General features: G+C 33.7%; 1 protein-coding gene across 1 annotated transcript; it reads right to left on the bottom strand.

The window, feature by feature from the left end:
- Positions 1–27,087, bottom strand: LOC147387698 (GDSL esterase/lipase At1g31550-like). Its single transcript, XM_086421317.1, has 5 exons — positions 26,752–27,087; positions 8,189–8,404; positions 6,987–7,135; positions 2,982–3,258; positions 1–472 (listed from the first exon to the last, which is right to left on the bottom strand). Exons 1-5 carry the CDS (start codon positions 26,987–26,989, stop codon positions 207–209), a joined length of 1,146 nt encoding a protein of 381 aa, XP_086277443.1. The 5' UTR covers positions 26,990–27,087; the 3' UTR covers positions 1–206.

The raw sequence follows: 27,087 nt of genomic DNA, 5'->3' as shown, positions 1-27,087 counted from the left end.
TTATAATAAGAAGGAATTTAATATGATCTGATAACATAATTGATAACATGTCTTAAAATATAGATTATACCATAATAATTTTACGGCATAATTAACAAATATTTGTTTCACAATATTTCAATTGGTTCTAACTAGAATACAGACGTACAATTGTTGTTCTTTCTGAATATCAAACCATCCATCGCACACTCATATTTAAAAGTCGACTATTTGAGATAAAATCGAACATCTTCAACATCCTGTGCTGGTTTTAAACAAGAAATGTCAAATGGAGGGAAGGTGTTGGATCCATCTAATAAACCAGTCGCAATTATTTTATATGCAGCTTCTGTTAGATGAAGGCCATCCCAGCTGGCATACAATGATGGGTTGTCACAGACTTTTGCACCCACATTTCCACACGAAAATGTGAGGTTGACATTATATGGACCTGGCCCTCCACAACAAGCTGTAAGTACCCCTTTTGAAAATCCTGAAACAATACAAAAAATAATATAAAATAGGGGGTCACATATGTGATTTGCTTGGATAATATTATCATGGTCTAAAGATTTTTTCTCTTTCAAAATGTTTTTGGAAGGAACATTCAGCTCTCAGATGTTACAGGAATGTTTTGGATTATTTCCAAATATTTCAGGGAGACTGTCGATTTTTCTTCTAACTTCTAGATGATCAGATTTTAAACCTTAGAGAAGACCAAACACAATAAGAATAATCCAAGAAACTATCCATCGCAATCTTTTTGGACCCATAAATCATATTAAATTTTGGCCCACAAAATAAGACATTTAAATCTAATAGTGGACCATATCTTCAATTATAGGTCTGTCTAGTAAAACTTTTAAAAATTGGCCTGAACAATCATTTCCCCTAAGTGTAACCTATTACCTACATATTTAATACCTTTACCTGAAAATATGAATTCTATCCCTATTTTTTTCACCATTTTAAACAATGAAAGAAATGAAAATATACATATATAGGGTCATGTTTGGCACCCTACATTTCACCATACATGGTTTATCCTACATGGGTTAGAAGTTTTGGAATAGATTGATTTTTAATGAGGATGGTCTTTATGATGATATCATTCTCACCAAAACCATGCATTCTAAAATTTCTAACCCCATCAAAAGTGGTTTACAAAAATGGATAGTCCACAAGTATTCAACTTGGAAACATGGGGCTCAAAATTTTGGAATGGGATGATTTTTGTTGAAATTTATGTCCTCTTATCATAGAGATTATCCTCATAAAAAATCAGCTCATTCCAAAACTTCTAACCCATGTAAGACAAAACATGTAGGGTAGCGAACATTTCCTATAAATATATATATGGTGGGAGGGGGGGCGGGGGGGGGGGGGGGGGGGGGGGGGGGGGAGGGGCGTTAAGCAACTAATGCCTTTGTCCTATATGGGTTAGAAGTTTCGAAATGGACTGATCTATGGTGTGGAAATCATCCTCACAAAAAATCAGCTGAATCTAAAATTTCTAACCCTATCAAAAGTGGTTTAGAACTGTGGAGCAGCGATTTTTTACCGTTAATTTGTAAATCACTTTTGATTTTTGATGGGGTTAGTAGTTTTAGACTGGACTGGTTTTTTGTGAGGATGATCGCATCACCATAGAGATCATTCTCACAAAAAATCAACCCAATCCAAAAAATTTAAACCATACAACACAAATTTTGACTCTCAACATTGGCTCCCTAACGTTGGATGCCTAACAATATATATATATATATGCGGGAATGCTAACGTCCAAGATCTCTTGAGGATCTTAGCATTCTCCAATATATTTTTTCCAATAATACCCTTATCCATTTTGTCTTTTAATGAAAAAGATAAGGGTATGTAAGTCTTTTACATAATAAATGTTTGTTTGCATTGATTGTCAAAATATTTATTACAAATAAGATATTTATGTAAAAAACATGAGATCTTGTATATAAAAGACAAGCCTTAATTATGTAAAAAGACTAATATGCCCATGTATTTTAACTAAAAGACAAAATAGGTAGGGTACTATTAAAAATAAGTGTTAGAGAATGTTAACGTCACCTTGAGATCTTAGACGTTTATATATATAAGGGCAGGATCATCAGACCAATAAAAAACCTACGCTTTTTGTTCTATATGGCTTTGAAGTTTCGAAATGGGTTGATTTTTGGTGAGGATATCATTATCGCCAAAAATCAGCCCATTTCTAAACTTCTAATCTCAGTATACAAGTTGAAGAATTGTGGACCGTCCTTTTTTTGTAAAACACTTCTGATGGGGTCAGAAATTTCATAATAAGTTGATTTTAGTGAGGATGATCGCTAATGTGAGGAGATCATCCTCCCAAAAATCAGCCAATTCCGAAACTTGTAACTTATATAGGACAAAAAGAATGTATTTTTTTTTGTAGGCTATCCCTTCCCCATATATATGGGCCTTGTTAACATGTGCCCTAAGGGCATATGTTAAGGTGCATTAAATACGCCTTGAAAACAAGCATGTGAGGGTATTTTTGGTAGGAAAGTCATGTTTTGGGTTGTATTTAATGCATCTCAATCAGTGCCCTTAATGCTCTTTAGGAAGCATTCAGGGGCCCTAAAGAGAGCCAATCATTGTTCTATTACATTTATTTTAATGCATGGGTTAAAAGTTTCATAATTGGTTGATTTTTTGTGAGGATGATCTTCTCAATATAAAGAGCATCCTTACAGTTGAGAAGATCATCCTAACAAAAAATCGTCCCATTCTAAAACCTCTAAACCTTAGTTTACAAGTTGACTGTTAATTATTTGTAAACCACTTTTGATGGGGTTAGAAACTTTAGAATGGGCTGATTTTTGCCGAGCATGATCATCCTCATAAAAAATCATCCTATTCCAAATCTTCTAGCTCATATATTGAAAAATGTTTGACACTTTTTAGGGCCTTCGAGTGCTTCCGTATATATATATCTAAATCTCAAAATAGATAGGAGTGCGCACCAAAATTACTTGGAGAGTCATAAAAGGGCATGGCAGCATTGTAGTAATCAGCATAGATGATGGTTGTATGGGGATGCAATTTTCTCAATCTATCTAGCTCTTTCTGAAGAAGATCATTGTGGAACTCAGCAAACTCATTTAACCAACCCAAACAACCAGTTTTTGGGTTATACAATTCCTTGTTTGGACTTTGAAAAATTGTAAGAAATATTGCAGAGCAGCCAACTGGTATGTTTCCAGGGATCAAGAAATTCTGGGCCCCGAGTTCGATCAATGTCTGTATAAAAGAAGTAGAAGAAGTCACAAGTGGTTATTTTGCGATAATGTTTTCAATTAATTTTAAATAAAAGTTTAGAATTATTAACTAATTTATTTTGGTCCTTATTCAAGATAAAAAGTAGCTTCTATTGCCACACCAACTTTTACTGAGAGCATAATGCCCGTAATGAAGGTGGTGTGCCAATAGAAGCTCTAAAAATTGTTTCAGTTCTTTATAGTCTTTTTGTATTGTTTTCACATTCTTAAAATAATTATCCATCTGATAAGTAATAATAAAAAGAAGAATAATGCGGAAGTGACTAGGGCTGACAATGATAAAAAAAAATACCCGATGTCCAAATCAACCTTACCCTAATTGATTAAAAAAATATGAAAAATCGGATTTTTGGATCAGATTGAAATCTTAGATCTAATACGGATGTACCCTAATCCGCTCCGAAAATATATGATCCTAACATATTTTAATATTTTTTTTATTCTTAATTTTATATAAATACATATAGATAACACGTTTTAATCTTTTCATTTCCCTCTATATTTATAGTTGAAAATTGGATTTTTTTTTTCTTTAAATTTTATATGATTTTAAATTTTTTGAACACTAATAATTTGAAAATAAGACGTGTTCGGATTGGTTTTGGATCAAAGATGAAATGAAACAGATCCTATTCGATTTCCATATTCATTAATCCGATCAGATTGGGTACATGTTTAAAAAAACTCGAATCGATATTAGAGTGGTATTGATCCAGTACCATACTAATCCGTTACTAGTCCTAGATGTGACCTCAAGATCGTATCTCATATTGCACTTAATTTCCTGACAAGAAAGTCTGAGGAATCGTAGCTGTTTTTCATTGATAGTGAAAAGGCATTTATGGTTCCTAAACACTTCCACGTTAGGAAAGTGCAATGAGGTACACTCTTGAGGTCACTCCAGCACCACGGTAAAAAAAAAAAAAAAATGGGTCCCCTAAGTTTCATGGTTTGTATTCTATCTCAAATATAAAGAGTAGCTATGGTGCCCCATATATGGGATTGGTCTACATGGCACGTTTTGATTGGAAAAGAAACACATTGGACTGCATGCAAGGACTATTAGGAGTCCAAGGTGTTTTAAATTCCATCTAAAGAGTCATGGTTATTACATTTTGGGAGGTGCACCATTAGGAATACAATTTTACATTATTTATATAATAATATAGGAAATTTATTTGAAAAATAATAAATTAATTATTAATTACTGAAAAAAGTAATTCTTTTTTCAAAATTATCAAAAAGGTAATAACTTGGCGGTCCAAGCGCCTGTTTCCAAATGGACAGAATTAACCTCCCAAAATGTGTTCGTTCGGCTGGAACACCACTTTTCATTACCTTCCCGAAACTTGACTGTTGAAATTATAAAATTTTATAAAACAAATGATTACCAATTTTTATTATTAGATAAAATATTTTATAATTACAAATTATTTTATAAAAAAAATGATAATATTTTATAATTACAAAATATTCTAATAATATTTTATTTACAAACTATAAAATCATTTGTAATTACAAATCTTTTTTATTTGTAATGTTTTTATGAAAATTTGTAATTATAATGAAATAAAACAATATTTGGAAATACAAACGTGGTGAAACTAACTATATCACTTTATTATATATTTTAAAATATAAAATATGTATTATATGAAAAAATGGATGTGCACTTTTTATTGAAACAGTAGAAAATTATGAAATAAATATTAATTAGAACACATTACAAATGAAATTAAAAAAAATAAAAAAAATTAATTACTAAAGTATTACCAAAAAAAAAATTAAAAATAAAACTTTCTTACCGGATTTTGTTGAAATTATGCGAACGAAAGAGATTTTGTTGGAAAATGTGAACAAAAGTGAGTATGTGCGGTATGTAGAGAACGAAAATGACGGTCAAACCGCCACTTTCCATAGGCTGTGAGAAAAAGTGGCGGTCAAACCGCCAGGTTTCAATGGTGAAAAATTATTTTCTTCAAAACACAAATTTCACACTGAAAACTAGCGTTCCAACCACCAGTTTATTACTTTATTTATAATTTAAAATATATATATTATTTTTTTAAGAATTATAAAAAATACATTTTTTTTAAAATAATTTTCCCTAATAATGTTCATTGCAGTACTGATGATTAATTTATATGATGTTATTTACCTTTATAGTTGCTTTCTTTGTTTATTTGTAATTGCCTATCACTTTTCTTACTAGATGATTGGTTAGTTTTTTCCTAAATATTTGTTAATGTTTTAAACAATCTTAAAGTGCTAAGATTTCAAAATACTCAAGATATTTTTAAGAGAAATCCTAAAATTATTATTATACGAATTTTAGTTGTAAATGGACGTACTTATTTAGACCCTCAAATTTCGACGAATTTTATCATTTTCAAAAGGGAAAGTAATTAAGTTAATTTCCATTACTTAGAAAAATTGTGATGTGCTTTTCTTTTACCCAAGGGTCCAAATTTTACAAAATGAAATTAAGATAAAAAGTTAAGAAATAATTATATTTATTTTACTAATCTATAAAATATCAAATAATTTTATTAAACTTTTTAATTGGTAACATTGAATCTGGGGAACATAAAACAAATTTGTACGGCTCGAATCATGGAAATTCGGTTTCTAAAATTCGTGGGTCTTCATCTGTCGAATTTTCTTGTAGAATTTTTCAGTTATGATTTTCCTAAAAGATAACTTATTTGGGATATCATAGAATATACATTTTGATATTATTGGCATATATTTAGAACAATATCTCTGTTCTATTTTGCTTCTTTCAAAGTTTCTTACCTGATTGGAATGTTCCTTAGAGACATACATGTCTCCAATAATATTGGAATGAAACATAAAATATTTTAAATTTTGTTTTGGAATGTTTCAATGGAGGCTGTTTCAACTTTTCTTTAGACCATTGCGCTTGAGACGATATTTTAAACTGTCTGCTATTTGTTCTTTCTGATTGGTAGGCTGGACTTTAACCCAAGACCTCAAAGTTGCATTAGACATGTTAGCCAATTGGACAATGGGACTAAGCCCCAATATTAGAATATATATATATATTTACATCAACAAAAGGTTTTCTTGTGACTCTAGTCTGAAATTTTTTATGTTTTATTTTTATATTTAAATGAGACGTACAATATGGGGTGCCACCTGACCTTAGTTAGGAAGGGGACACCTGACTGGATCCCTATTCTTTTATTAATATTATAATCATTATTATTGGAAACCTACCGTGCTCTTAACATGACTGGATTAACTCATTTGCATAAAAAAAAAATTTATATATAAGTCTACAATGTTTTCTTAAATCATTTTTTAATGAGATATTTATGAAAATGTGATCAACTTTTGATGAATTTACGATTCCGGCTCATTGTTCATTTTAATTATCAAAATGTGAACGGTAACGATATTGGAGTTTTAAAGTGACAATTTCGCAAGTATAAAGTGATCATCTTGCAGGTTTCACTACTTTTAGCGAGATTGTCCATATTCAAATCAGTGAGTTTGTCACCTTAAACTTGCGCTTTGGTCACTTGAAAAACTTGTGATTTTACATGTTCATGTTTTGATAATTAATATAAACAATTAGTCAGAATTGTAAATTCATCAAATTCGGCTCATGAAATAGTAGTTTATTCTTTTTTTTTTTTGTTTTTTTTTTAAATTTTATGTGCTCACCTGGATTGCCTGGGATATAGAATTGATGACTAAGGGTACAAAGCTTCGAATCTCTTCAAAATCTATTCCATCAAGGACAGGATGGTAGTAATCATCTCCTCCAAACTCTCCCACAACAAATAGAGATGTACTGAAGTAGTCACTACAATCTATGAATCATAGAAACTTAATTACACATGGAAAACCTAGAAAGAAACAAAGGGTTAAGATGAAGTATAATTATTGTAACACTTCAATCATGCTTGTATATATTTTTGTGGGTATGTGAATGTGTGTTTAAATAATAATATTTTTTTTATAATAACACATACTAAGTTCCTGTTAATTGGATATAAAGTAGAAAGTAATTACGGAAAAAAAAAAAAAAACAAAACAAAAACTTTTAGATAGTAAAAAGTAATTTTCTTTTGTTTTTCAAGAAATTTAAGATTTTTATTCTTTAAAATTAGTTTTTTGAAATTAACTGAAACAATTGTTTTTACTTTTGAACTTTCAAAAAGGTAAATATATATTACTTTTTTAGGAGTATTCAAATGGGCACTAATACGAATCTTATTTCAATTCCAATGATTTTCGGAAGAGTAATACTTAGGTGGCATTGGGATTTACTGCAATTCTCACACATTGCTGACATGGTGGTGTGCACTTAACTGTAGATACTTTTTACTCATATCTCGAGGAAATACATCTATTTATCACATCCACCCAATGAAAATCACAGTGAAAAACAAAATCACCCGGGGATTTTCCTTTTTGAGATATATCAAGCAAATCAATTATGTGATGGATGATTCATTGTGACTTTTTCTCGCTAGACGCATCCAAGACAGAGTGACTCACCTGAATCGTCTCAGTCTCAGTCTGTCTCAGACAAGTGTTAAAAAATTATAATTAATTTTTTTTCTTTTTCTAATCTTTGACTCATCCATCATATTTAAAAATAATAATAAATAAATAAAAGAAGGCCAATGTAAAACAGTGACCACTTCAGAAGCACTCAAAACCTAGGCAAAGAAAATCTAGTTTTGCTACTGGTCCGTACTCAGAGTAATGAAAACACCTGAATCGTCTTAAACTCAGTTTTTTTTTTTTTGATAAATCTCAGTCTTAGTAGTCTCACACAAGTTTTAAAAAATTATTATAATTAATTTTTTTTCTTTTCTAACCTATGACTCATCCATCTTAAATTAGGGAGGGAGTACCTGATGATGGGTAACAAAGAGAAGGCAAAAGTTGTTTAAACCAGCCAACTTGAACGGTCAAAGAGTAGTTGGCATCTGGATTTTCAATATTTCTTTTTTCGTAGAAACTGGCCTCTAAGGCTGTAGCTCCCGAGACAGCGAAATTCGCTCCTTTCGTGAAACCTTGGTTGTTGGGTTTCAAATATGGAGGCAATAATGGAACTCCAAGAGCCTGGGCTGTACGTATTCACATCACCACCATACATCTTCATTAAAACCATGAAAGAGACAAAGAGAGAGATTTAAAGATCTCAATGAACCCAGAGATCAAACATGAACTTAATCGAGTTAACTCAAGGATTAGCGAGTTGATCTGGTGAGTCAATAAATATATATTAAATTAATTTAAGAATATTTAATTGTTTTTCAGAAATACATTAAATGTAGTGGACTTAAATAACTCAGTCCATTTCCTAGCGATGTATCATTTATCTAATTGATTTTTCATAATCAAAAATCAAAAACATGAAAAATAAAAAACTGTCCTTAGATTGTCTCGCTTTATTTAGTCACACAATCTACTAGTAGCAATTTTGGACTAAAGATAATAATAGTAATAATAATAATAATAATAATAATAATAATAATATTTTTATGGGTTAAAGAACCCATTACAAGAACTAAAATTAAGGACAAAAACTGCTCTAGCTAATACACTGAAACAATGTTATGGGTTTCACAGTGAAAAAGAGAGAGAAAGATCCCATTCAATTCAGCCGTTAACCAAACCTCTCGACAAGCTAGGAAGTCATAGATTATTTATTATTTTGCTTTTTATTTTTTATTTTTTATTTTTGAATCACGATAATCTGACTACCCCACGGGACACACTCAATCAACTCTCCTGACATGACAAATTTGGGAGTTGTAGATATATATGCCTTGGGATACACAACTAAACTTCCCCATAAAAAAGTGTATCCTGAGGGAACCATGAATCCCAAGGCATATAGATCTACGGCCACTGAACATGTCACGTCAAGAGAATCGATTCAATATGCCACGTTGGGCAACCAGATCATCACGACTCTTTTTTTTTTTTAGAGAAGGGGAATCCACCAATCACGAATCCCGAGGGAACCATGAATCCCGAGGCATATAGATCTATGACTACTGAACTTGTCACGTCAAGAGAATCGATTCATTGTGCCATGTTGGGTAACCAAATTATCACGACTCTTTTTCTTTTTAGAGAAGGGGGGATCCACCAATCAAGTAAACGTACATATTTTGAATGACATCCCTAATTTAAAAAACTATCCTTGTTAGTTACAAAGCTACCCTTGCTAGTTACAAACCTACCCTTGCTTGCTTGATATGACACGTATTGAAGAGTCTGTGAACAAAAAATTACTCCCAATTTTTAATTGGGTAGGGACTAAGAGATTAGTCGAAAGAGAATTCATACGTTCATTCACAATCCCGGTCGTGTAGACATGAAATCTAACGATTAGGATACGAGATTTATCTTGAGAATCCATTGTTAGATTTAAAACATACAAAATCTTATTCACATAACTATTAATCTATAATTCCCAAAGATCAAGAATCATTCATATATCTCAAGAAATCTATTCATGTTCCTAAGAATCAAAGTTTATGGTACTTCTTTTGTGCCATAAGTCAAATCGATGATCCAAGATTATGTTAAAGGTGTGCCTTTTGCATCCACATGTTAAGGAACCTATGTTTGTAAATTCCCAATCGTGTTATTCAATTTCCAGACTCACCTTCTCACTCCTCTCTCTTTGAATCGGTTGAGTTCTAATGATTGATGGATATCACTATAATTCAAAACCCTATGTATATGTTGTGTGTCTCTCTTACTATTATAAGGTGTCATCCACTTAAATAGATAGAAATAGTGGGCCTAGATATCATTTTTTAGTAAAATTCTTGTCCATTAAGGTTTTTTACTAAATCTTAAAGAGTGTATTTCTAATTCTAATTATATTGGAAATTATCCTTTATTATTGACATTTTTAATATAGAGAATCCTTGTACAAATAAAGTACTAAAAATGTGTAGATCAATTGGGCCACATGAAATTGGGTTCTAACATTCTCCTATTTGACCTATTAAACTGATTGTGTTAAAGTAAATTTTCTTTTACAAAATAATTTTCTTTTGGAAAAAACTCAATTTAGGATTCTATAAATAATAAAAAATTTACACTCGATTACGAATTTTGAAATTTATCAATACTCCTAATATTCAATTAGATTCTATAATATCATATTTATATTATATACTTATGTGAGTCATGGTGTTTGTATGTCATCTATGTCATACTTCCTTCCATATACCACATCATTAATACTTTTACTCATATAATCTTTAATTATCCCCCTATTATTTGTATTGTTAAGACATTTCATGTAAATCCAAAATAGAATATAATCATAACATAAATGGAAATAGGAAATAAACAGAAACAAAACTCTATTTAAAACTAATGTTAAATGCATAAAAGATTTTTCCAGAAGACCTATCTTGATAACATGTTTTTTGTAAGCTTTTGTCAATAGATCGGCTATCATTTGATTGGGACTAATGTTCTCTATTGACACTAATTATTTCTGAACTCTTTTTCTAACCACCAAGTACTTGACCCTCGTATTTTTTGTACCGTTCCACTTCTTTCCATTCTTAGAGAAGAATACAGTTACGATATTATCATAAGATATCTTCAGCAACTAGATATTGAATCGTCAACCCTAAGGCTTGAGATAAAATTTTGCAATTATAGAGCATGACTCATGGCCTCAAAGCATGCAATGAATTCTACCTCCATAAAAGATGAAGCAATAATACTCTACTTCACACTCCTCCACGAGATAGCTCCACCCATTAGAAGAAATATAAAACCTAATGTAAACTTTCTACTATTAGAACATTTAACAAAATTTGAATTTGATTACTCCAATCACTTTTAAATGATTTGATATTTTGTAAGTAAGCATATAGTCTTTCGTCCGTTTTAGATATCTCATAACTTTCTTTGTAATTTTCCAATGGTCTATTCCTAGGTTAACTTGATATCTACCTAACATCCCAACTGCAAAACTAATATCTGGTCTAGTACATATTTGAGTGTACATCAAACTCCCAACAGTGAATGAAATATTCTTCATCTGCTCCCTTTAGAATTTGTATCCTTTAAAATTTTCTGGATAATTAATGAAATATCTAGAAATGATCTTATGATCAAATTGCCTTTCCTGTGGATTGTAGATCCTTATTTTAGCTAGACAACCCTAAACATATAAATGTATTAAACTAGATTTTCTACCAGTCCATAACTCAAAAGAAGTTTTGGGAGTTGGTTTACTAGGAATTCTATTTAAGATATATATAACAGTCTTTAATACTTCTCCCCACAAGAATTCTAGAATTGTTGAATGACTTAAGATATTCCTAACCATCTCTATAAATGTTTGATTACGCCTTTCACCTATACCATCTTATAGAGGCATGCCAAACATTGTGTACTATGCACAAATACTTAATTTTTTTTAAGAATTTGGCAAAGGGTCGCAAAGAGAAGGAAGAAGTTGTTGGAACCAACTAAATTGAATGTTCAAAGAGTAGTTTGCATAGGAATTTGAGATATTTCGTATTTTAAAGTTGTAGCCCCCGCGATAAAATAAATTTACTCCTTGCCTAAAATCTTGGATGTTCATGGGCATCAAATATGGACGTAAAAGTGGAACTTCAAGAGATTAGGTTGTATTCACATCACCATCATTTTCATTAAAATAATTTATTTTGGTTTTTGGCTAATTAAGTAAAGTGTATTAAATAAGATAAATATGATTGCAAATCCTCATAGGACAACCCTCATAGAAGCAATTAGATTCCAAAACAATGGAAATCCAATTGATGGTTTAAAGAACCCATTAAAAGAAATAAAATTAAGGACAAAAACTGCTCTAGCTAACACACTAAAACAACGTTATAGGTTTCACTATCAAAAAGAGATAAATATCTATTCAATTTAGCTGTCAACCAACCTCTTGACAAGCTGGGAAGTCATAGATTTAAATTTTTTTTTTTTTTGGAATAGTGATAATCTGACTACCCCACGTGGCACACTCAATCAACTCTGCTGACATGATGTTTGAAAGCTGTAGATCTGTACGTCTCGGGATACACAATTGAACTTCCCCATAAAAAAGTGTATCCCAAATGAATCGTGTATCTCGAGATTGAAAGTGCCCTCGATCCGCGGGGTGCGCGGATCCGCTTTTGACCCTTGAGGTTTGGGAGTCGCCACCTAGTTATTGTGGTCTAGGAACCAAACTGACTCTAACATGGATAAAAAGAACTAATCTACCACAAAAAATCTGAATTCGGGGATCATGTTACGGGGTTGGAAGGTGTTAGGTACCAACCCCGCCCGGCCAATGCCGGTCTCTACTTATCCCAAATAAATCTACATCGCTAATGATAAACCTAGAAAAAAATAATAAAAAAACTTACCTTTGATCTGCAAAAGTGTTATTCCCTCAGATCTGGTGAGAATGGCTCCTTGTACCGTATTCTTTACTTAGTTCTATCTCCGGATCTGATTTCTGATCTCCGAGGTAAAGTATCTCCTTCTTAGATCTGGGTGCTTCGAATTTGTTGTGGATTTTTGGGATATTTTTGAGAGGTTTTTGAGTGTTTTTTATGCTAAAATCAGAGTAGGGGTGTTAGGGAAGGAGTTGGGGCTCCAAAATTAGGGTTTTGAAGGGGTTGTGGAGGCTTCTTCACCTACTTTTTCTAGGGTTTTTTCTTTGATACGAAAATAGGGTGTGGAGGCTCCTATTTATAAAGTTTTTAGAAGCATTAGGGTTTGATTAGGGTTTCTTTTAGAGTTTCAATTAGGGTTTAGACTTTGGTCTCATGAGATGGACTTAGTCTTTAGGGTTTTAATTTAGGGTTTTGACTTTTAGCCTTATGAAATTGACTTGATTAGTTTAGATTAGGGTTTTGATTTAGGGTTTTGACTTTTAGTCTTATGAGATTGACTTGATTAGTGTTTTGATTTAGGGTTTTGACTTTAGTCTTATGAGATTGACTTTAATACTTGACTTTAGTCTTACTTAATTAACTTTAATTTTGACTTTAGTCTTATTTGATTGACTTTAATATCTTGACTTTAGTCTTGCTTGATTGACTTTAAATTTTTGGAGAACCCCTCTCTATTATATCTTTAATTCTTTGGACCCCCAAATGGAGGGGTCCTTAAAGAAATATCTTACGAACCCTCAACAATTTTGCCTGAAAGCCTGATTGATCGATTTTTTTTGTTCATATTTTAAAATTAATTTTATTAATGTTTCACTTTACATTATTTAATGATTTATTTATTAATTTCAAAATTTTTAATTATTAAAGTTGTAAAATTACCATTTTGCCCTCGGAGAGGATTTTTTACTTTTAAGTCATTTTTCAATGTTCCAGGATGTTTTAGAATCAGTTTCTCGTAAGGAATTCAATGGAAAAGTTGATTTTTGTCATTTATGAAATTTTTTGTGTGAAATGATCGTGAATTTTATGAGGGGTTTTTTCGTAATTTTGTCAAATTTTGTGAAAATTGTGAAATGGTTTACTTGGTTTCGATTTGTTGGTTGCAGGCTCTAGGATTGTTTTGATGTTAGGGGTATTTTGGTAATTAATCATTTTTAGTGATTTTTATCGTGAAGCTTCTTTTTGATTTGCAGGATGATGATTTCTATGTTTCTAGGGTCGTATTTTCCTAGCGTAGCGTGGTTTCTAAGTTTTATCAGTTCAAGATACCTCATCCGGATTTCTGAAATATATCTGGTAACAAAATAAAGTATTGGAATAGACATCCATCATTGGGAACCTTTGCGATCGGGTTGACGACTTGATTAATCAGGCGGATGCAAAAATGGGGTGTCTACAGATGCTCCTCTTTAGCAGAGGGTTGAAGCAAACTAGATAGCAAATCTATCTTGGTAGATTAGTGCGATATCCGAATGCCAAAGCTAGTGACAGTTCATTTTGCAGCCTGATTTAACAATTCGTCGAGGTATTCAGATCATTGAGCATAAAACTCTCCTCGAACTAGAAAAATGTCAAGTCCTTGAGCGCGAGCTCTCACTGGCAGTGTCAGATCCTTGAATTTTAAAAAAAATTCTCCTTGACTGATATAACAACTGTGCAAGTGTGTGGGCTCAAAATCTGATATAGATTGCAAAGAGTTTGAGTTGGAAATGAGTCAAATCTGAGCATGAAGTAAATATAAACTGAGCATAATTCCAAGAAAACCCTTGGCGGCATCTGAGCATAATTCCGAGAAAACCCTCGGCGGTAACTGAGCATAGTTCCGAGAAAACCCTTGGCGGCATCTGAGCATAATTCCAAGAAAACCCTTGGCGGCATCTGAGCATAGTTCCAAGAAAACCCTTGGCGGCATCTGAGCATAATTTCGAGAAAACCCTCGGCGGCATCTGAGCATAATTCCAAGAAAACCCTTGGCGGCATCTGAGCATAGTTCCGAGAAAACCCTCGGCGGTATCTGAGTATAATTCCGAGAAAACCCTTGGCGGCATCTGAGCATAATTCCGAGAAAACCCTCGGCGGCATCTGAGCATAATTCCAAGAAAACCCTTGGCGACATCTGAGCATAGTTCCGAGAAAACCCTTGACGGCATCTGAGCATAGTTTCGAGAAAACCCTCAGCGGCATCTGAGCATAATTCCAAGAAAACCCTTGGCGGCATCTGAGCATAATTCCAAGAAAACCCTTGGCGGCATCTGAGCATAGTTTCGAGAAAACCCTCAGCGGCATCTGAGCATAATTCCAAGAAAACCCTTGGCGGCATCTGAGCATAGTTCCGAGAAAACCCTCGGCGGCATCTGAGCATAATTCCAAGAAAACCCTTGGCGGTATCTGAGCATAATTCCGAGAAAGCCCTCGGCGGCATCTGAGCATAATTCCAAGAAAACCCTTGGCGGCATCTGAGCATAATTCCAAGAAAACCCTTGGCGGCATCTGAGCATAATTCCGAGAAAGCCCTCGGCGGCATCTGAGCATAATTCCAAGAAAACCCTTGGCGGTATCTGAGCATAATTCCAAGAAAGCCTTCTGCGGCATCTGAGCATAATTCCAAGAAAACCCTTGGCGGCATCTGAGCATAGTTCCAAGAAAATCATTGGCGGCATCTGAGCATAATTTCAAGAAAACCCTTGGCGGTATCTGAGCAAAATCCAAGATAACCCTTGGCGGCAACTGAGCAAAATCCAAGTTAACCCTTGGCGGAAGCTGAGCAAAATCCAAGATAACCCTTGGCGGCAACTGAGCAAAATCCAAGTTAACCCTTGGCGACAACTGAGCAAAATTGACAAAGGAATGAAGGACTTTTGGGAAAGAAAGAATGAATTTGGAAAAGAATGATCAGAGTGAATTGAATAAATCTTGAAGATACTGGATCTGGAAAAGAAATGATTGAATCCAGGAATGATTGGATCTGGGAATACCATATTAGTTGATCTCTGGACGCAGTCAAATGTGAGATCTGAAGTGCTTTTGTTTGAACCTCAAGGATTTATCCAAAAGTTTTATGAATTTAAAACCTGAGTTTTTATTTCTTTTGAACCTCAAGAGTTTTTTGAAGAACTGTTATCAAGATGGTAACCTTAAGTTTGGAGTTCTCATTATTTTTTTGGGATTAACATTGCTCAAAAACAAAATGTCCCTAGTTTGACAATAAACATGGCATTGAACACATCATTAAAAAATGCCCCTAGTATAAGGGGGGAAATTACATATCTAGAGGAAAAAGAAAAAATGCCCCTTGTATGAAGGTTTGAAATATTTGATTACCACAAGCGCAATAAATATCAAACTTTTAATTTTGATTAATTTTATTAAAGATTTTGAGTCAGGCTCCAGAGAACAAAATATTTCCTTTTGAGACTCATCATAGAATTCACCATTCTCTCCATTGGTTCACTTGGGGAAGTAAGAATTTTCAGATCGATCGTAGACAAGATACTTGTGGCTTCTGAATATATGCCTGGTTTAAGCTAAGTATTGAACTTGATTATTCGGATTTCTGATGTTTCAGCTCGAACTGCTCTCAGCTTGGGATTTTCTTCTGTTTTTTTTTTATTGCTCTAACTTTTGCCTAGATCGCCTTTCCAGGTTTTCAATCTATCGAGCTTGCTTTAACTTTTACCTAGATCCGCCTTTTCAGGTTTTCAATCTAGCGAGCTTCTTTTCTTTTTCTTTTTTTTTCTTTTTTCTTGGCTCTGATTGTTGCCAAAGTTGTCCTTTCAGATTTTCAACTTTGCGAGCTTGCCTTAATTTTTGCCTAAGTCGCCCTTTTCGGATTTTCAACTTAGCAGGCTTCATCATTTTTTTTATCTTTTTCTTTTCCTCTGACCTTCTAGAATTACTATCTGATCATGTTCTACTACCCTCCTTGACCTTTTCACACGGTACTTAGGAGGACTTTTATAGGTAGGCTTGGGACTAGGCATAAAATTAAAGGGATTTTGAGGCTCAAAAACCCAAATGCCCCTTTGTTTGGCATTTCATTTAAACTTTTTCTTGAATTTTTTCCCCATTCCTTTGAATTTTTTCTTTTTAGATTTTTTCTTCATCGGGGAATCTATTTTTTTATTTTGGTGTGGTCGGGCCTGAAGTAACTTCTCAGGTTGCCTACGTACCCCAAATTTTTTTTTTTTAGATCAGACCAAAACGTAGTTCGGATTTTTCCCTCCCCTAGGTTAGGTGATCAGGCTAAGAAATAAAAGGCACAATTTTTCTCTTTTTGAACAGGCTGCAAAGGGGTTGAGAAAGGATATATTGAACTGGGTAATAGGAGAATTGATTCGGCCAAAGATGGCCTCCTTAAATGTAGTACCGCTTGATCTGGTCAAGGTTGGTTGGTTCTGGTAGTTCACCTCCATCATGATCTTGAAGCCTGACGACTTTTCCAGACAATATTTCCTTAATTAATGAATTTTTCCAATTTAGACTTTCTCCTATAATCGAGGAGGAGTGTTCAATTTTTTTTTGAAGTCTGATAGTTAAATCTTTGACTTGTAAATGATGAGCTTTGACCTTCTTGTCAAATGCACGGGTGACTCTTCTTAGATAAGCTTGCACATGGTACAGGGCTTTAACTCGTTTTCTTCGATCAAGTTTAATTCTTCATACTGCTGACGAACCCAATCTGTTTCTAACAAATGATTTTCCAATAAGACCCTGAGAGACGAAATTTCCATTTCAACTGGCAAGACTGCTTCCATGCCATACTCTAAGGAATAGGGAGTAGCTCCACTAGAGGATCGAATTGAAGTTCGATATGTCCATAGCGTGAATGATAATTTTTCTGACCAATCTCGATGTGATTGTCACATTTTCCTGATGATAGTCTTGAGACTCTTACTGACTGCTTCAACCGTTCCATTGATCTGAGAACGGTAGGGGGATGATTTGTGCTTCCGGATCTTCAACTTTAAACATAGAGTAATGATTTATGCTTTGAAGTACGACCCATTATCAGAGATTAGTTTAAAAGGTATCCTCATATCGACTGATAATATATGATTTGAAACTCAAGATGTAGTGAGGATAGCACTGATACATTTTTATAACATCTTCTTTGATTGATTCCATTGATATAGACGAATATCCATTCTATGTTGAACAACACCCAAGCTTGTACCTAACATACCCTCATATGATCACACGAACAAGTCTTTTGAAATTTCTGAGTAAATTCATTATCCCCTCCTGTTCCTTTAGGGATAAGATGGTTTCTATTTGAATCTCTTTAGGAATTATTTTTTGTTTCGAGGTCAAAGACCTTCCTTTCTCGATTAAAGGTTGAGCCCGACTCTTATCTCCTTGTTCAGAAACGAAATCTATCAAATTATTAGTTAATTCGTTAATGCGCTCGAGGTATTCAAAAATTTCCTTTATCCGATCAATTTCAGATGGGGCAACAGACACCTATAAACTCGATGAACTAACCTGACTCAATAGGAAAGAGTAGATTCAATCAAAAGAAGACATGACCTTGCTGGAAAAAAGGACTCAGGTTAACCCAAATGACTCATGAAAACTCAAGACAAGTACCCACACGAGTTTGATTAGGACTGAGGACTGAGGACTGAGATATTGCTTATAGCCGGTAGGATTGAAGCACTATGATCTTCAAAGAACAACTGGACGATGTTGAGAAATTTTGAGGTCATTTCTGATTGTTGATTTGATATTGACGTTTACTCTAACTGACCGGATTTACAACCCTAGTTAGACGATGGACGATTGAGCTTAGACACAATGATAACCCTTAAACCTCTTTGAAGGTGAATTTAACCAATTTCAGTGTCACCCCCTTGATAACAATTTAAATAAACCCTGAGATTTTATTGAATTTTGTGCACCAATCCATTAAAAAATTCATCCATTCAATGATTATTCAGAAGAAAAATAATTATGTTGCACTCTTGAAAAATATTGGAAAATAATGTTTTTATTTCACAAATCTGATTATTTTTTTACAACATTTTTTGGTAGTTTTCCAAGGTCCATAAAAACTTTTCATGCAAAAATAGATCTTTTGCAAATTATTTTTCCTTCTTTTTCTTTTCTTTTGGAAAACATTTTCTTCTGAAAAATATTTTTTCTTTGAAAAATAGTTTTTTATTTGGAAAGTATCTTCTCTTGGAAAATATTTTTTGGAAAACGTTTTTTCTTAGAAAACATTTTTTTAAAGAATAACACTTTTTTTGGAAAACACTTCTTTTGAAAAATATTTTTTTGGAAAATACTTTCCCATTGTAAACTATTTTTCTTCTTTGAAAATTTGATTTCTATTTCGATTTAAATGGCCCGGTCCATCAGGATTGTTGGATCGAGTTGGGTTGGGTCATTTGCAAGAGATGGATTTTTTATTGGGTCGGTGCACCCATTTTGATTTTCAAAAATAACATTTTTTATCCTTGAGGACAATCATACACTCTGATCTCATCATTCACATACATCCATTTCATCATTCACATGCATTCTGATCTCATCATTCACATACATTCATATCAATCACAAGTCTCATAAGATTCCATTCAATGAACAACCCGGGAACACCCACGATAAGTTCGAGTCGTGACCTACTGGGAAGGTTTCTAGACTCTAAGCTTACTACGTGCAATGCATTTTTATCTAGCCACCCTTGCCCAAGCACACCTATATACCTTTCGATACGTGGTGACTTGGTTTGATATACCATATATGTGATAATCTAAAACCTCAATTCACTTCTCTGAAGCCAAAAACAGCCAGTTTGATCTCCAGTTGAGAGGTGACGCACAATGCTGAGCAAGGACCCACTTAAATACCTCTCGTCTAGAATAGACGTAGTCTATCCCCCTCGTACAGTAGGGTACAGCGGGGCAAGATCTTCTTAGGCACCGGTTTTGACCAAGAAGTTCAATTGATACACTTAGATTATCTTTTATACCTACGGGTACGAGTCAAGGGTTGTAGCTTTCATAAATGGTTTGGCATCCCACGAGGGGACCGACCACGTACTAGTACTACGTTAGCAATCGGGACATGTGACTGTGTGGCTCACAATAGGTCAAAGGCTCAGGTCGCTCCAGCCTGGGTGCATCAATATACCTCTCAGAATCACCTGATCAGATGGTATTGATGCCCCCAGTTTGATATACCCTAAGGTACGTGACTGGAGTTTGTTTTTCATGAATGACGTCGCATCTCCGAAGAGACCGGGCCACGCACTAGTGCCACGTTGGCTAAATGGGACGTGTAAGTGAGTAAAGCGGTAAACGTGCATGTGGTGTGTGCAAAACAGGGTAGGGTGTGCCCAAGATTTTTTCAAGTAAATGGGCCCATGGATCCAATCAAATCAATCATTACAAAATGAATTACATGAATATTTAATTGAAATAAACACTATCCTGATCACATGAATACTTAATCAAGATCAAAACCATTCAAATCACATGATTAAAGATGAGCATATCAAGCATATAGCAAGCATTTAATCCAACATTATTTCCTTATGTATTTCAATCGAAGGTTATTTCGAATGGCCCAAAATAATTCAGAATTTCAAATCATATTGTATTGAGGATGACTAGATATTCGTCAGGATGGAGATTTTAAAATCAAATACCCATTTAAAAAAAAAAAATCAAAAACAAAATCCCAATAAAAATTTAGCCAACAAATGGATCGTTGTTGACAAACCATCTCTTACTAGTGTCACCCAAATTTCCACGTAAATCATCAAGGTGTCATTAGAACAATTGGTGTGTGGGTTGCCAACAATTAGAACAACATTGAGGTATATTAGCAACCCATTATTAATTTATAACATATCAATCCTTTATAAAAGATAAATAATTGCCCACATATGGATTGGTGTGTTAAAATGAATATTGAGGTGTTAATAAAAGCTGGAGATGAACTAAACAACTACATTCTTCAATAGTTAAATTAAGCAAACATTCCATGAAAATGTGCTTATTTAGTCGCGAATTCCCGTCTGATCCATTGGTTTTGACCTCAAAAATTTTAAAAATAAACATGACAAATCGAAAAAGGTCCGACCAACGATTAAATTGTTTGGCGCTGTTAAATCAGAAACATGGAAAAATCTCTCATTCGATCTCAATCACAAATCGATATTCCCTGGAATTCTAAACAGAAAAACGAAAGTCCAAATCCAATAGGTTCCCTACACCTTTCCGATGCACGGTTTAAAAACAACTAAAAGAAATTCAACGCTTTTACAGTTGGGTTCACATTCACAATACCGATCTGCTATATGAGAGTTTCTACCGTTGGGTTCACATTCACAAAGCCGATCTGATATATGAGAGTTTCTACCGTTGGGTCACATTCACAATGCCGATCTGATGTATGAGAGTTGAAGAACATAAATAGCCAACAAGATAGACCAAAACAGATAACACTGTATGAGATTTGAATTCACATAAAATCACGGTTGAATCAATTTTTTTTTTTTTAAAAACAATCACAGAGAAAGCTCAAAGCTTGAATCGAATCTCTAAAGCTTTGAAAATCGTTAGAAACCAACAAAATCTCTCATGGAAACCACATTGCAGATTTTTTTTTTTTTTAAAACGATGAAACCAAAGGAACTACAAAGGTTTCCTTCAGCAGAGAGCTCCCATATTCTTTCAATCGATCGAAACTTCTTGTGGCCAAGGGGGAGCAAAGCTATAAATCTGTTGAAATAAAGCTTTCAAATCGACGAGGGTTGAGAGACCAAGATGACTGATTTCTGATCAAAACCAATCGGTTCTTGTTGAAGACGACGAGATCATCACGTTTGAGTCGGTTTTCTTTAAAAATTATCCTTTGAATCAACAGAAATCAACGATCTTAATTAAAATCGACATGGATGGGGCCGAAATTCCAATCGATACAGCAAAGAGAGGAGTTCGTCCAGCGTTAAACCCAGCTGTTTATCATCTTGGGAAGATGATGTGCCAGAATGAAAATAATATTTTTTAGTAGAGCACACCAAACCCACCAGCGCCCTCTTAATGTTAAGATGGTGTGTAAATCGAAAGAAATACATATTATTCATGGCACACCACTTTTCCAGCATGTTTGTGTTGACAGAACCTCAAAAAAAAAAATTTATTTAAAATAAAACGATTTTTTTCTTGCTACTACATAGCCCAACGTTGCTGTAGATAAATCCTTTAAAAAAAATTTTCTTTTATTTTCTTCTTATTTTCTTCCTTGTTGTTCATAGGGCAACACGCTTAACCATTAAAAAAAATTATTTTTTTGCTCTTTTTTTTTTTTTAAGTAAAATGGTCAACTATCAAATCAAACACACCTAAAATTTGAATCGAAATATAATTATGTGCGTAAAAAAAATCATGGTCTGAAAACCATTATCTCATCCTCAATAAGATTATTCCTTTGAAATCTCGCATTATTTAGGATCATTCCGAATGACTTCGATTGAACCATAAAAAAAATGATATATCGGATTAGGATATTCAAGATTGAATCATGTGATCTATGATTAAGCCAAAAGAATAACAACAAAAAAAAAAACATAAATAAATAAAATACAATAAACAAATAATCAACTAAATCAAATAAAATGGTCCTATTAGCGACGTATCCCATACTTGGGGCTTTTCAAGTTTGATCCTCGAAGGTCCCTAGTGGAGTCGCCACTGAAAGCGCCCTCGATCCGCGGGGTGCGCAGATCTGCTTTTGACCCTTGAGGTTTGGGAGTCGCCACCTAGTTATTGTGGTCTAGGAACCAAACTGACTCTAACATGGATAAAAAGAACTAATCTACCACAAAAAATCTGAATTCGGGGATCATGTTATGGGGTTGGAAGGTGTTAGGCACCAACCCCGCCTGACCAATGCCGGTCTCTACTTATCCCAAATAAATCTACATCGCTAATGATGAACCTAGAAAAAAATAATAAAAAACTTACCTTTGATCTGCAAAAGTGTTATTCCCTCAGATCTGGTGAGAATTGCTCCTTGTACCGTATTCTTTACTTAGTTCTATCTCCGGATCTGATTTCTGATCTCCGAGGTAAAGTATCTCCTTCTTAGATCTGGGTGCTTCGAATTTGTTGTGGATTTTTGGGATGTTTTTGATAGGTTTTTGAGTGTTTTTTATGCTAAAATCGGAGTAGGGGTGTTAGGGAAGGAGTTGGGGCTCCAAAATTAGGGTTTTGAAGGGGTTGTGAAGGCTTCTTCACCTACTTTTTCTAGGGTTTTTTCTTTGATACGAAAATAGGGTGTGGAGGCTCCTATTTATAAAGTTTTTAGAAGCATTAGAGTTTGATTAGGGTTTCTTTTAGAGTTTCAATTAGGGTTTAGACTTTGGTCTCATGAGATGGACTTAGTCTTTAGGGTTTTAATTTAGGGTTTTGACTTTTAGCCTTATGAAATTGACTTGATTAGTTTAGATTAGGATTTTGATTTAGGGTTTTGACTTTTAGTCTTATGAGATTGACTTGATTAGTGTTTTGACTTAGGGTTTTGACTTTAGTCTTATGAGATTGACTTTAATACTTGACTTTAGTCTTACTTAATTAACTTTAATTTTGACTTTAGTCTTATTTGATTGACTTTAATATCTTGACTTTAGTCTTGCTTGATTGACTTTAAATTTTTGGAGAACCCCTCTCTATTATATCTTTAATTCTTTGGACCCCCAAATGGAGGGGTCCTTAAAGAAATATCTTACGAACCCTCAACAATTTTGCCTGAAAGCCTGATTGATCGATTTTTTTGTTCACATTTTAAAATTAATTTTATTAATGTTTCACTTTACATTATTTAATGATTTATTTATTAATTTCAAAATTTTTAATTATTAAAATTGTAAAATTACCATTTTGCCCTCGGAGAGGATTTTTTACGTTTTAAGTCGTTTTTCAATGTTCCAGGATGTTTTAGAATCAGTTTCTCGTAAGGAATTCAATGGAAAAGTTGATTTTTGTCATTTATGAAATTTTTTGTGTGAAATGATCGTGAATTTTATGAGGGGTATTTTCGTAATTTTGTCAAATTTTGTGAAAATTGGTGAAATGGTTTACTTGGTTTCGATTTGTTGTTTGCAGGCTCTAGGGTTGTTTTGATGTTAGGGGTATTTTGGTAATTTAGTCATTTTTAGTGATTTTTATCGTGAAGCTTCTTTTTGATTTGCAAGATGATGATTTCTATGTTTCTGGGGTCGTATTTTCCTAGCGTAGCATGGTTTCTAAGTTTTGTCAGTTCGAGATACCTCATCCGGATTTCTGAAACATATCTGGTAACAAAATAAAGAATTGGAATAGACATCCATCATTGGGAACCTTTGCGATCGGGTTGACGACTTGATTAATCAGGCGGATGCAAAAATGGGGTGTCTACAGAGATGTACAGATCTACGACTCTCGAACTTGTCACATCAGGAGAGTTAATTGAACAGGCCATGTGGGGTAGTCAAATTATCATGACTCTTTTTTATCTTTAGAGAAGGGGGATACACCAATCACATGAACTTATATATTAAAAATCATCTTTGATTTAAAAAACTATCTTTATTAGTTACAAAACTATCCTTGCTTGCATGACTTATCACACATTGAAGAGTTTGTGAGCAAAAAATTACTCCCAATTTTTAATTGGATAGGATCAAGAGATTGGTAGAAAGGGAATACATATGTTCACTCACAATCCCGACCATATAGACATGAAATCAAACAATTAGGATAAGAGATTTATGTTGAGAACCCATCATTGTATATTTATTTATTTAGTTATTTATTCGGACCATTGGATTTCATGTTTCCACGGTCGGGATTGTGAATGAACATATGAATTCTTTTTTCATGAGGGGATCTCCACCCACTTTAAATATGTAGAAGATGAGATTTTTCTGTTTTGAAAAATGCTAAACTGAATTCCTTCAACACTGCAGCCAGCACTTTGCTAATGAAACAGTGTGCTTTACCATAGATTTTTTTTCCTGTATCTCAAGGAAAAAAATCTTTGATTCTCTGCACACTACCACATCAACATAGTGTAAAGGAAGTCCGTTTAGAATGTGCTTTTTTTCTTGGACAGCCAACATGGGTGCAGATTAATTAGAGTCGCCCTGGGATGACACAGGATTTATTGTGATTCTCACAATTTTGTGCATACATAACTGTAGATGGTTTTTACTCGTATCGCTAGAAAACACATCTATGGTTAGTGCACATCCCACGTCAGACTTGTGAGAATCGTAGTAAATACCGTGTGTCATTCCAGCATTTTCCGATTAATAATTAGTGGCAGACGGTGGGTTTTTAATCCACCAACTCAGGATATATATAGACAATTAGACACCCACTTAGCATCCCAATGGGAAGGTAGGGATATCCTTAATGCTAATGATGTTTTTATTTATTTATCAGACAAGTAACTTGGCAAGTTGTCATATATACTTGTATTTATTTAAATATGTTTTTATAACTTTTTTAAGTTTTAAAGTAATACCAATAGCAAGTAAATTAAAGAAATGCAAGTATACCATGTATCAAATATCATTTTTGATAATAATTAAAAGAAAATACCTAAAAAGGGACTCCCCCTTATGATGCAAAAATATTTTAAAACAGCATATGGCATAGTAAAATACCTGGAAACATTATTTTTAAACTCGACTCTGACTCTTATAGTCTTATTTATGTCTATTGAGTCAAGTCAACGCAAGGACTAGTGAGTTGACTAGAGTAAGTAAAATTAAATATATATTAAATTTAATAAATATTTTAAAAAATTAATATTTATAATTATAATTAATGGTGAAAAATATTAAATATGATGGATAGCTCGGACGATTTACCCATTGACTCAACAAGTTGGTTGAAAGTACCTAAGCAGTCACCTAAAAATACCAGTCAGTTGAGTTGACCCATCAAACTTTTGGAGATGACTCCCTTCTCTGGCTCAAAATTATTGAAAACTAACCCAAAATGACCAAAATACCCTCATCTTAAATTTCTTGCCAGATATGAGAGACCATCATCTTCAAACTTGGACTCGTTAACGAAACTGGCACTCCTACTGTCCAACCTTTAGTAGTTGCCCATCTTACTGGGTATGACCAAATTACCCTAAAATCTATGTCTAAAATTCAGCCATGTTATGTGTTACATTAAATATTTTTTATTTTTTAAAGAATAAAAAAAGAATTTTTTGTTTTTATGGGATGGGAGAAGGAGACAATCCTTATTTGATAATCCAGTTGAAAACCCATTATCTTATATGGGTTAGAAGATTTTGGAATGAGTTGATTTTTCGTAAAGATGGAGAACATCTTTACAAAAGTTGTTTACAAGTTAATGGTAAAAATTGATGATCGGTGATTCTTCAACTTGTAAATCACTTTTGCTAGGGTTCAAAGTTTTAGAATGATCTGAATTTTTTATGAAGGTGATCTCCTCACCATAGAGATCATCTTCATAAAAAATCAGCCAATTTCAAAACTTCTAATCCATATAAGATATAGGGTTGTCAACTGGATTGCCAAATAAAATTGTCACCAAATCCCAACCCATATAATTTTTTTTTTTTACTAACCGAGTGTCCGGGTGAGCTTGCGCGCACCACAACTAATCTCGGGGACTACCACAACAACTCACTGCCATGGTCCTCCACTTAAATCCTGAGAAAAACCCAAGAGAGGAATCAAACCTGTGACATGCACTTAACCCACACTTCACGTGCTCTCGCCCTTACCACTTAGGCAACCCATGGGTGGGTCAATTTTTATTTTATATGATAAGCAAATCATTGAATTGATTTGACTCGATGGACATCCAAATTGAGAAGAGTTTTAAAACATAAACTATTAAAATTGGCTGAATGAGGAAACATTTCAAGAAATTGGAGTCATATTTAAAAGAGAAAAAAAAAATATTAAAAAAATTTAAAGTAGAAAAGAGACAATTTTGGGAGACATTAAAAAAATATTTTATGATGTAACTTACCAATAAAATCGATAATCAAGCGGCCATCAGATATTCGACCAGTTGGACGATGAAAATAAGTCATTCCATAGGGATATCGGCCTTTGGTGGAAGGATGATCTCCTTCTAAGTAGAGTAAGTTCCCTGTGTCAGCAAGTGAATCACCAAAGCTGAAGATGGAGGTGTAGCAACACAACACTGAACCAGCAGTGTTGGCTAATAATACAAGAAGAAGCTTGAGGAGAGGATACAAAGCCATGGAAGCTAACAACGTAGAAAGCAGAAACCACCCATTGTTTGGGTCTTCTGTTAAATCCTATCCGATAAGTTTAGTGAATTATTGGACCAAAATTATCC

This window comes from Akebia trifoliata, chromosome 13, assembly GCF_017979445.1.
Source record: "Akebia trifoliata isolate Shusen 1 chromosome 13, ASM1797944v1, whole genome shotgun sequence".
NCBI lineage: Eukaryota > Viridiplantae > Streptophyta > Magnoliopsida > Ranunculales > Lardizabalaceae > Akebia > Akebia trifoliata.
Note: the sequence above shows the minus strand (reverse complement) of the source record. Positions and strands in the feature narration are given on the sequence as shown.

What these genes read in the sequence shown, in the direction of transcription:
- LOC147387698 (XM_086421317.1), bottom strand. Translation starts at nt 26,989, where the DNA reads ATGGCTTTGTATCCTCTCCTCAAGCTTCTTCTTGTATTATTAGCCAAC. An exon ending in TCTTTGTTACCCATCATCAG is followed by an intron (nt 7,136 to 8,188) that starts GTACTCCCTCCC and finishes TATGATTCATAG; the next exon opens with ATTGTAGTGACTACTTCAGT. An exon ending in CTATATCCCAGGCAATCCAG is followed by an intron (nt 3,259 to 6,986) that starts GTGAGCACATAA and finishes TCTTTTATACAG; the next exon opens with ACATTGATCGAACTCGGGGC.